Source organism: Lucilia cuprina, chromosome 5 (genome assembly GCF_022045245.1).
Source record: "Lucilia cuprina isolate Lc7/37 chromosome 5, ASM2204524v1, whole genome shotgun sequence".
NCBI classification, from domain to species: domain Eukaryota; kingdom Metazoa; phylum Arthropoda; class Insecta; order Diptera; family Calliphoridae; genus Lucilia; species Lucilia cuprina.
The window spans coordinates 27,617,992-27,630,283 of NC_060953.1; the positions used below are offsets into that span (position 1 = coordinate 27,617,992).

General features: G+C 37.0%; 1 protein-coding gene across 1 annotated transcript in view; it reads right to left on the reverse strand.

The window, feature by feature from the left end:
• LOC124419980 overlaps positions 1 to 9,615 on the reverse strand; it is a 110,522-nt gene extending 100,907 nt beyond the window's left edge. The window contains exon 1 of the mRNA XM_046951338.1: positions 9,336 to 9,615. Coding sequence (XP_046807294.1) covers positions 9,336 to 9,483 — 148 coding nt within the window. The 5' untranslated portion in view covers positions 9,484 to 9,615. The remainder of the gene's footprint in view (positions 1 to 9,335) is intronic.
• Between the last annotated feature and the right edge of the window lie 2,677 nt (positions 9,616 to 12,292).

Genomic DNA, 12,292 nt, shown 5'->3' on the forward strand with positions numbered 1-12,292 from the left:
GCATAAATCCAATGAATGTTCACTGGCTCTTTGAGGCAGTTATTAAGCCTATTATGCTATATGGGGTTGTTGTCTGGTGGCAGGCGCTTGAAAAGGCTTCACTCAGACCACAACTGGAAAAAGTAATGAGATCAACTGCGCTTCTTATTACAGGCGCTCTCAGAACAACTCCTTCGAAGGCGCTGTTCACTATGCTCAAGTGGTTCCCGGTCGATCTTCTTGCAAGGAAATTGGCTATGTCAACTGCGGCCAGACTGAGTTTAACTGGCAAGTGGAATCAATGCTCCATAGGCCATGCTAGGATCATTCATCTTATATCGGATAATCAGTATATTGTTGATTATTGTATTCCAGTACCGTCTCTAGTGAGAAGGTTCCAATATCTTATCTCTTCGGAGTCTGAGGAATCTCTCCTTCCGCCAATTAATTGTTTCCGAGTGTATACAGACGGATCCAAGACGACGAAAGGAGTGGATGGTGGCATTTTCATTGAGGAATTTGGAACGAAAATCTCCTTCCGACTTAATGATGAATGTAGTATCCTTCACGCTGAAATATCGGCGATAAGAAGGGCGGTAAATTGGCTAAGGTACTATCGGATATCTAATAGGGATATCAGAATTTATACTGATAATCAAGCTGCTATTAAATCCCCAACTGGTGTGTTCTCCACATCCAAAATTGTCCATGAATGCCGGACGTCTCTCAATGAGATGGCGAGACATTCGAACATCACCCTAATTTGGGTAAAGGGACATGGGATTTCGTATGGCAACGGTATTGCTGACACATTGGCAAGAGCTGGCACTATGCTCAGCAGCATGGACATAGATCAGTTCTGCGGTATACCACTACTTGCAGTTAAGAGGCAAATCAGTGAAAAATGCCTCTGCATCGCTCGCGACATATGGTCGCGTGAACATACGTGCACAACATGTAGAGTGCTGTGACCACAAATGGATCCTCAAAGATCTGAGGGCCTTATGCAAAAACGATTATTAAAGTTAACAATGGTTTACTGCACACTTTTTTCATATAAAAACAGGTTTTAACAACCATTGTTAACTTAATAATCTTTTTTGCATGAGGTTGTAAATATCTTCTTGGTCTCCAAAGACCGCAGTTAAGTAGGCTGATATCGATTATCACTGGCCACTGTAAATTTGGGAACCATGCCAGACGCATTGGTCTCCCGTTCAATTTCACTCTCCTCAATCTCTCCCTCTCTTCTCTTTTCTTCTTCTTACAGGTATTTTTACAAAGGGATCAACATGGACCCAAGTAAAGCCGACATTGGCTACCTGTGCAAACCTAACCTATACTTTTTAGTGGTAGTTGAAATACGTTTCACTACCACTATTTTTTTAGTGGTAGTTAAAATACGTTTTACTGCCATTATACTGATAAAAATAGTGGAAAATCAAAATTTCGTTACTATAGTGGGATTTAGTAGAAACCATTATTTCATTTATTTTACAAACCCAATAGCTCGTTATAAATCAATTATAATTTAATTTTTTTAAATTCAAAATTTACGAATATTTATTTTATAAAATCTTTAATTTTAAAATTTAGAAAGTCATCTGAATTTTGAAGTTTATTGAATTTCACCTTCACCTTCGTGAGAAGGGTATATATAAGTTTGTAATTCCGTTTGTAATTTCTATAATATAATTTTCCGACCCTATAAAGTATATATATTCTGGATCCTTATAGATATCGGAGTCAATTAAGCCAAGTCCGTCTGTCTGTTGAAATCGGTTTTTAGAGGACCCCAGATATCGGCGAGATCCGAATCTTCAATAATTCTAAAAGACATGCTTTCGAGAAGATCGCTATTTAAAATCAGCAAAATCGGTCGGTAAATAACGGAGTATGAGCAAAAATCCGAGACAACCTCTGAAAATTTTTTTTTACGATAAACAAAAACAAAATCTACGTCTCGTCAATGTTTACGAGCAATGAATACGAAAGTGTGTTGTTGTTTTACTCTTGCTTGTATACTGTTAAGAACAACAACAACGTATTGCTAGTGTTAAGCGCATATAAGTGTATAGAAAACACACTGTCTTTAGTAAGCGCATTTACAAAAACAAAAGAGTACCAAGCGCATAGGGCTTGGGCACCCTTGGTTTGGTTGCTGTTGGCGTCATTGCGTTGTTATTTTTGTTTTGTTTTTCTGTGTTTTTCGTTATGTATGTTTAGATGTCTGTTGGTTTAGATGCCTTGTGTATTTTGTGTTTTATTTCGTTTAGCGATGTTGTTGTTGTTCTTTTTGTTTAGCTTTTGATGTAATAATAATATAATCGGGAAAAAATTTAAAATTTATAAAAGATGTTTAAAATACACTATGGTGAAGGGTATATAAGATTCGGCACAGCTATTCGGCACTCTTACTTGTTTTAATATATATTTGAATATAACAAATTTGTTAACATAAAATATTATAAGAAAATGAACTTTACTTGTACAATTGCAATGTTAAATTGAAGGTTCTAAATGATAATTCCGTTTAATAATACTTTTGTTATATAGTCCATTAACTCAATAATGAACTGTATTATCAATAAGGTGTGTGAATTAGATAAGTGAGAATTCACAATATTAAAATAAAGGTCAAAAAATTTGCTAAAATTTATTCACAATTACGTATAAAGATGTGTGAACCGACTACATTCTATTGATTAAATTGCCAACTTAGTTGTAGAATTAGCAAAAATTTAGCAAAGTCATAAATTACTATATGAATTGGCAGCCTTGTTTATCCCAGAAGCCATATCTCGGATATATCACATTTCGTATACTTACGAATTTATCGATCGGAATTTTTTTACTTTTTGGATTCTCTTATTCGATAACGAATAAAACGTTTCGAAATTTCTTATGATGGCATTCGATAACGAGCAATCGTGAATTTAATTAAATCGGGGAAAAATAACTGGAATACTTATAAGTCTAAAATGAATTATGCCAAAATAAATCCTTCGCAATTTAATGGCAAATCACAAGAGGTTAATGCCAAATACTTCAAAAGGGAAATAACTCTATTTCGGCGGGTGTTGACGGTTACTATTTTATTGCAGACATTCCCTAAAAGTTCCTTTAAGAAAAAATATATAGTCATTAAGTTTAAAGGACTAAAACAGGAACTCAAATACATATCATTATATTGAATTAATTTATACTCTTTATTACATTAATTAATTAATACTAATATTAAAGTAATAACAAATATATATATATATATATATATATATATATATATATATATATATATATATATATATATATATATATATATATATATATATTATATATATATATATATATATATATATATATATATATCATTTTATATATATATATAATATATATATATATATTATATATATATATATATATATATATAATATATATATATATATATATAGTTTACGGAGGAAATCGATTTTAGGATATATATATATATATATATGGATTTATTTTTGTTTAAATTATACATCTGATTTTTTATTTTGTTTAATTATTTGTTGAACTATATATTAGCTAAATTTACCATTAATTAAAATTTGAGTTAATAAGTTCTTGAACAAGTTTGTAAGTGTAGGTTAGGATTGCTTACGTAGGAGCTCTCTAGCAAGCGACAAATTGTTATCAAGCCAACAAGAAGAGTTAGGAAATATATTGTGTTATGTTTAGTTTAGTTTTATTTTTTTTTAAATGTACTTCTTAAAACTTTGAAGTCCTTTAAAAAACGACACATGATTTTCTTCATTAAGTTTATAGTTTCAGATCAGAGTTGGGGGTAGTACATTAAATATTTAGTGCACTATGGTTTCCACTAAATCCCACTATAGTGACGAAATTTTGATTTTCCACTATTTTTATTAATATAGTGGTAGTGAAACATATTTTAACTACCACTAACCATTAGTAGTAGTGAAAATTTTGCACTACAATAAAATAGTGCAAATGTTTTACAGTCACTACATGAATGCTTAACATACACTAAAACCTCAAAAAATAGTGTTTATAAAAATATTCCAAACAAATTGAAAATACATATGTTCAAAATATTTCTATTTTATTATTTTTATTACATTCAAGAAAAATATATGTACCAATATGTATTTAATTTGTTATATTAATATATTGATGAAATTTTCGTATTTTTTTTTAGTATTATATTTCCTTTTGTCTTTTAATTTTGTTCTTACTTTAATATTAGTATTAATTAATTAATGTAATAAAGAGTATAAATTAATTCAATATAATGATATGTATTTGAGTTCCTGTTTTAGTCCTTTAAACTTAATGACTATATATTTTTTCTTAAAGGAACTTTCAGGGAATGTCTGCAATAAAATAATAACCGCCAACACCCGCCGAAATAGAGTTATTTCCCTTTTGAAGTATTTGGCATTAACCTCTTGTGATTTGCCATTAAATTGCGAAGGATTTATTTTGGCATAATTCATTTTAGACTTAAAAGTATTCCAGTTATTTTTCCCGATTTAATTAAATTCATGTTCTTTTCATTATTTTTTTTTTCACAAAAACTTTACTTCGAAAGCGTTTTTGCTTGCGAGAAAAAACTCGAAAGGTTTCATTCAAACGATTGCTCGTTATCGAATGCCATCATAAGAAATTTCGAAACGTTTTATTCGTTATCGAATAAGAGAATCCAAAAAGTAAAAAAATTCCGATCGATAAATTCGTAAGTATACGAAATGTGATATATCCGAGATATGGCTTCTGGGATAAACAAGGCTGCCAATTCATATAGTGATTTATGACTTTGCTAAATTTTTGCTAATTCTACAACTAATTTGGCAATTTAATCAATAGAATGTAGTCGGTTCACACATCTTTATACGTAATTGTGAATAAATTTTAGCAAATTTTTTGACCTTTATTTTAATATTGTGAATTCTCACTTATCTAACCTATTGATAATACAGTTCATTATTGAGTTAATGGACTATATAACAAAAGTATTATTAAACGGAATTATCATTTAGAACCTTCAATTTAACATTGCAATTGTACAAGTAAAGTTCATTTTCTTATAATATTTTATGTTAACAAATTTGTTATATTCAAATATATATTAAAACAAGTAAGAGTGCCGAATAGCTGTGCCGAATCTTATATACCCTTCACCATAGTGTATTTTAAACATCTTTTATAAATTTTAAAATTTTTCCCGACTACATTATTATTACATCAAAAGCTAAACAAAAAGAACAACAACAACATCGCTAAACGAAATAAAACACAAAATACACAAGGCATCTAAACCAACAGACATCTAAACATACATAACGAAAAACACAGAAAAACAAAACAAAAATAACAACGCAATGACGCCAACAGCAACCAAACCAAGGGTGCCCAAGCCCTATGCGCTTGGTACTCTTTTGTTTTTGTAAATGCGCTTACTAAAGACAGTGTGTTTTCTATACACTTATATGCGCTTAACACTAGCAATACGTTGTTGTTGTTCTTAACAGTATACAAGCAAGAGTAAAACAACAACACTTTCGTATTCATTGGTCGTAAACATTGACGAGACGTAGATTTTGTTTTTGTTTATCGTAAAAAAAAATTTTCAGAGGTTGTCTCGGATTTTTGCTCATACTCCGTTATTTACCGACCGATTTTGCTGATTTTAAATAGCGATCTTCTCGAAAGCATGTCTTTTAGAATTATTGAAGATTCGGATCTCGCCGATATCTGGGGTCCTCTAAAAACCGATTTCAACAGACAGACGGACTTGGCTTAATTGACTCCGATATCTATAAGGATCCAGAATATATATACTTTATAGGGTCGGAAAATTATATTATAGAAATTACAAACGGAATTACAAACTTATATATACCCTTCTCACGAAGGTGAAGGGTTTAGTAAACAATTTAGTGAAATTCAATAAACTTCAAAATTCAGATGACTTTCTAAATTTTAAAATTAAAGATTTTATAAAATAAATATTCGTAAATTTTGAATTTAAAAAAATTAAATTATAATTGATTTATAACGAGCTATTGGGTTTGTAAAATAAATGAAATAATGGTTTCTACTAAATCCCACTATAGTAACGAAATTTTGATTTTCCACTATTTTTATCAGTATAGTGGCAGTAAAACGTATTTTAACTACCACTAAAAAAATAGTGGTAGTGAAACGTATTTCAACTACCACTAAAAAGTATAGGTTAGGTTTGCACAGGTAGCCAATGTCGGCTTTACTTGGGTCCATGTTGATCCCTTTGTAAAAATACCTGTAAGAAGAAGAAAAGAGAAGAGAGGGAGAGATTGAGGAGAGTGAAAGAACAGAAACAGTTGCAAAGAGAAGGGGAAGGAGAGGATGAGAAGTGAGAAAGCCAGGGCAGTTGACATGGGTGGGTAGTGTGAGTTATAGGATTCACACCTAATTTGACAAATTAATGAACTCTAGAAGACGTTCTAATTTAATATTTGACAGCTCGGTTAGATCTCCAAAGTAGGTCGATCCAAGCGTCTGAAAACGAGCCTCCGCCAAAGCAGGACAATCACAGAGAAGATGAGTAATGGTCTCTTCTTCATCCTCATTTTGACAACTCCTACGTATGTTCACGCGACCATATGTCGCGAGCGATGCTGAGGCATTTTTCACTGATTTGCCTCTTAACTGCAAGTAGTGGTATACCGCTGAACTGATCTATGTACATGCCGCTGAGCATAGTGCCAGCTCTTGCCAATGTGTCAGCAATACCGTTGCCATACGAAATCCCATGTCCCTTTACCCAAATTAGGGTATGTTCGAATGTCTCGCCATCTCATTGAGAGACGTCCGGCATTCATGGACAATTTTGGATGTGGAGAACACAACAGTTAGGGATTTAATAGCAGCTTGACTATCAGTATAAATTCTGATATCCCTATTAGATATCCGATACCCAATTTATCGCCCTCTTATCGCCGATATTTCAGCCTGAAGGATACTACATTCATCATTAAGTCGGAAGGAGATTTTCGTTCCAAATTCCTCAATGAAAATGCCACCACCCACTCCTTTCGTCGTCTTGGATCCGTCTGTATACACCCGGAAACAATTAATTGGCGGAAGGAGAGATTCCTCAGGCTCCGAAGAGATAAGATATTGGAACCTTCTCACTAGAGACGGTACTGGAATACAATAATCAACAATATACTGATTATCCGATATAAGATTCATGATCCTAGCATGGCCTATGGAGCATTGATTCCATTTGCCAGTTACACTCAGTCTGGCCGCAGTTGACATAGCCAATTTCCTTGCAAGGAGATCGACCGGGAGCCAGTTGAGCATAGGGAACAGCGTCTTCGAAGGAGTTGTTCTGAGAGCGCCTGTAATAAGAAGCGCAGTTGATCTCATTACTTTTTCCAGTTGTTGTCTGAGTGAAGCCTTTTCAAGCGCCTGCCACCAGACAACAACCCCATATAACATAATAGGCTTAATAACTGCCTCAAAGAGCCAGTGAACATTCATTGGATTTATGTCCAGCATGTTCCAATGGCCTTCCTACAAACATATAGTGCCGTAATGGCTTTAGATGTCCTAGAGAGTACATTTGTACTCCAAGATAGTTTCTTATCTAGGATAACGCCCAGATATTTAGCGCTGTCCGAGAGTTTTAATACTTCGCCATTCAGGCATGGAAGAGGAAATGAAGGAATCTTATATTTGCTAGAGAATAGCACAAGTTCCGTTTTACTAGGATTAACACTAAGACCACATTCGACACTCCACGAGCTAATGATCTTTCGTGCTTGTTCTAGCCTTTGGGATATGGTTTCAAGGTGATCGCCTGATACCGCAACCGCGACATCATCAGCATAGGCGACTGTTTTATAGCCAAGAGAGTCTAGTTTTACCAGAATATCATTTATGGCCATGTTCCATAAGAGTGGTGAAAGTACTCCCCCTTGTGGAGTACCTCTTAAAGCTTTTCTAGAGATTACTGTATCTCCTAAGGAGGATTCAATGATCCTATTTGAGAGAAGATTCTCAACAAATCCCACAACGGACCTACCAAACCCAGCTAGAGATAGATACAGGATTGACGTTATTAAAAGCGCCTTCTATATCAAGAAAGGCGACCAGTGAATAGTTTCCATACCCCATGGATTTTTCAATGTGACCAACAAGAGTATTAAGAGCCATCTCAACAGATTTGCCCTTCGTATATGCATGTTGAGAGGCAGAGAGAAAGGATTTATCTATCGAGGTCCTAATGTGGATATCGATTATTCTTTCCAATGTTTTCAGCATAAATGATGCCAGACATATTGGTCTATAATCTTTTGCCTTAGTATGTGAAGTTTTACCCCCCTTGGGAATAAAAATCACATTACACTTGGTCCATTGTGTAGGAATGTATGACCAAGAGAGACAGGCTGTGTATAAGTTCCGCAGCCAAGGAACTACAAGATCTATATTGTGTTGGAGATCTGCAGGAATAATACCATCTGGGCCGGGCGCTTTGTAGGGATCAAAGCTTTTAATTGCCCAACGGATAATGTCATCTTCAATAGGCACGTGGGATACAGTCCGCATTGAAGTTGGAGAGAAATTAGTCTAATCACTTATTGGAATACAACCAGGAAAGTGAGTATTAAGGAGAAGCTCTAAAGTCTCCTGACTACCTGAAGTCCAGCTCCCATCCATTTTCTGTATATAGCTAGGAACAGAAGGGGACTTAGACAAGATTTTACGGAGACGACTGGTTTCGGAAGAGCTTTCAATATTACTACAGAAAGCCCTCCACGAGTTCCGTTTCGCATTCCGAACCAAATTTTTAAACTTATTAACGTTTGCCTTATAAAGGGACCAGTTACCTGATCTCTTAGGCTGGCGGCATGTCCTTCTTATGCTCGCTATATCAGGACTCCACCACGGTGGTTTGTCCCTTCCCAGGCCACTGGATAGTTTGCAAGATCTCTTTGTGGCAACGCTCAGAGAACTAGCCATCCAATTTGCAGCCAAATCAATATCCCCTATACTCTCTACCGTCAGAGCAGAGGGAAGAATAGTACTCAGAAAAGCTTTATGCCTCTCCCAATTTGTTTTCCTTCTATTTAGAAAGGGTTTTGAAACTTTGACCTGGACCTCTATGTCAAAGTCCAGGTAGCGGTGATCAGAGAAGGAGCAGTCATTGGAGACATTCCACTCTTTGATCAATTCTATATAGTTTGTACTAATAGCTGTAATATCAAGAACTTCCTTTCTGTTTGCCACAACAAAAGTAGGTTCTGAACTTCTATTTACGACTGTCATATTAAATTCTAATAAAAAGTCAAGTAAACACTCACCTCTACTGTTGGTGTCTGAACTGCCCCAGACACTGTGATGAGCATTTGCATCAGCGCCAATTATCACAGGAACGTGACGCCTTTTTGCTTCGCGCATTAAGACTCTGACCAGGTCGTTTGGCGGTTGTTCACCATGGTCATGCGCCATGTAGCAGCTTAGGAGCCAGATGGTGGAGTTTCCGGTCTCAAGTGCCGCCGCTACCGTATCCTCATCACTGTAATCAGATAAGATGAAGATATCTAAATGGTTTTTGGCCAGAATACAGATAGTCCAAGGATTTTGCCGTGGTGGATCCACGGTTCTTGGACCAAGATGAGCTCCTCCCCTCTCTTAGCCAACCGGAGGAGCAAAGCAGCTGATGCTGCTTTGGAGTGGTGAAGGTTAATCTGGGTTACCTTCACCATCTCCAAGATCAGGATCGTACACGACAGTGACGTCGACGTCCTCAGGATCGGAATCCTGCGAACTGTCTCCATCCTCCGCTAACTTCAGATTGCCAAGAAGCTCACCCATCATACCTGTGGTAGACTGGGAGTCTTCTTGGTTCTCAGAACCAGCGGGATCGTCGGCCTTTCCATTATCCTCTTTGGGCGGAGCCTCCAGCTTAGAATCAGAGGCGGCGGCGCTGCGTTTGGTGTCACTGCGATAAATGCGAACCATAGTAAACTTTACCTCCGCATTCACGCAATGGCGCCAACGTTTCCTTATTAAGGACCACAGTCGCCTTTCTAACATTTCCCATCGGGGCGGAAACCTTCACTACCTTCCAGTCATGGGTAGGTAGATGAGGATTTCCGCTTTGTAGGAACGCCAGAATTTCCGCCGGGTCATGTGGCTCAGTTGGGATGGTGGCAATTGATCTCGGTCTGCGAGGACTTTCGCTTACCGGGATCACGTCCAACCTTGCACCTGGCCACACTTCCCCAAGGGACTGAATAGCTAGCTTGAGCAGAAGCGCAGAGCGCTCATTTGAGCAAGCTAGCAGCTTAATGTGACCCTGGTACCAGCCAGCATCATCATTTTGGGGAGCGGGTCCTGGATTCTCCTTGAGGATCTTCTAGTACACGCCTAGCATCTTCTGACTGATAGCCCCCCATTTTTCCTGGGAGATGGCTCCGTCGCTGTTGCTATGGTCAACAATAGCCCTTATCAGTGGATTTCTAGCAACTTCACTGAAAGGCCTATTGATGACAATGGTTTGCGCCTGTTTTTGACGTTTAGTCGGCTGGTCGTTCGGCATAGAAGTAAGGGTCTCCTCGGATCGTTGCCGTTAGGCGCCTCGGCAGCAGGTCTACCCACTTCTGCCTCGGCTGGAGGATTGGAGCCCTTTAGCCTAGCCAGGAGGCTTTTCGCCCAATCGAGGGACGATTTCTCGTCACTCGTTAAAGCATCGCTGGGTTTGGCGCCATGACGCTCAACGATGCGCTCGGCAGCCCGCCGATGAACAAAAGCCCTTCTGGAAGGTGTTTTGTGCCTGGGGGAAGACTCTAGGGATACATTGGAAGAGCCCGACAACGAGTTCGACGACTTTTCCGATGTATGGGGAGGTGCGCCAGTGGAATCCGACATCAGGTCGACGATTCCACATTCGCACAGGGCACTTGGGAGACCTTGTTGTCACCCGAAGTCAAGGATTGAGCTGACTTTGAATCAGCAAGAGCTGCTTTTGCGGCTGCAGAGGTACTCGCCACTACCGGCAGAGATACCTCACCGCTGGGACCTTTACCCACACCCGAAGGCTTAGTTGGCGGTTTTGTTGCATTTTTGGCCTACTGCCAGGACTATAAACTGCCGTCCCACTGGGAACAAACAGACCATCAAGCCGCCCAATCTGGAACAGACGCTTGATGGATTTCACACTTAAGTGCGTGAATCAAATGATTCAAAACGGACTATCTGTTGATTGCCCTGTCTCAGTGATAGGAGAAGCAAAATCAACAGATAACTAACAGACCGCCCAATGTGGGAAACAGACATCTGTTAGGTGGGAGGGGTAGTTCTTAGTTTCGTGCTCGTCTCATGACCCGTCTGACAAGGGTGACCCCTAGGAGGCAGCCAGCTCAAGCAAAGCTGTCTCCGTCAGCATGGCCCATGAGATTCATCGCACTTAAGCCTTCACATCGCGACAAGATGACTACCCTTCGTGAAGGTCTGTAATGATATATTCTCACATATATTTAAATCTGACAAGATATAATGTAATGATATAATCTCACATATATTTATATCTTGTCAGATTTGTTCCTTTCCACATTTATATACATATTTTAATTGATCAAAAATATTTTTTTTTAAGTAAATCATGAAAATCATTTTTTTAATCTTTTTCACGTGCATAAACAATAAAAAAATCATATGATTTTTGTTTACAAAAATTTTCTTTGATAACAACACAAAAAAATTTTTGTTTGTTTATTTAGTTTGACTTTTTCTTGGTTTAGCTTTTAGATTTAACGTTTTTCTAATAACATTATATTTTTTTGTTTGTTTAATTATTCATTTATTTAATTTCAATACATTATCGTTAGATGATGGTGATAGTGGTGGCTTGGTTCTAGTTCTTGGTTTTAAGTGAGCCTAATTGCATACTCTTTATGTTTGTAAATAAAAATGTGTGACGTTTTTATACCCTTCACCTTCGTGAGAAGGGTATATATAAGTTTGTCATTCCGTTTGTAATTTCTATAATATAATTTTCCGACCCTATAAAGTATATATATTCTGGATCCTTATAGACAGCGGAGTCGATTAAGCCATGTCCGTCTGTCTGTGTGTCTGTCTGTCTGTCTGTCTGTTGAAATCAGTTTTTAGATGACCCCAAATATCGGCGAGATCCGAATCTTCAATAATTCTATTAGACATGCTTTCGAGAAGATCGCTATTTAAAATCAGCAAAATCGGTCTATAAATAACGGAGATATGAGCAAAAATCCGAGACAACCTCTGAAAATTTCAT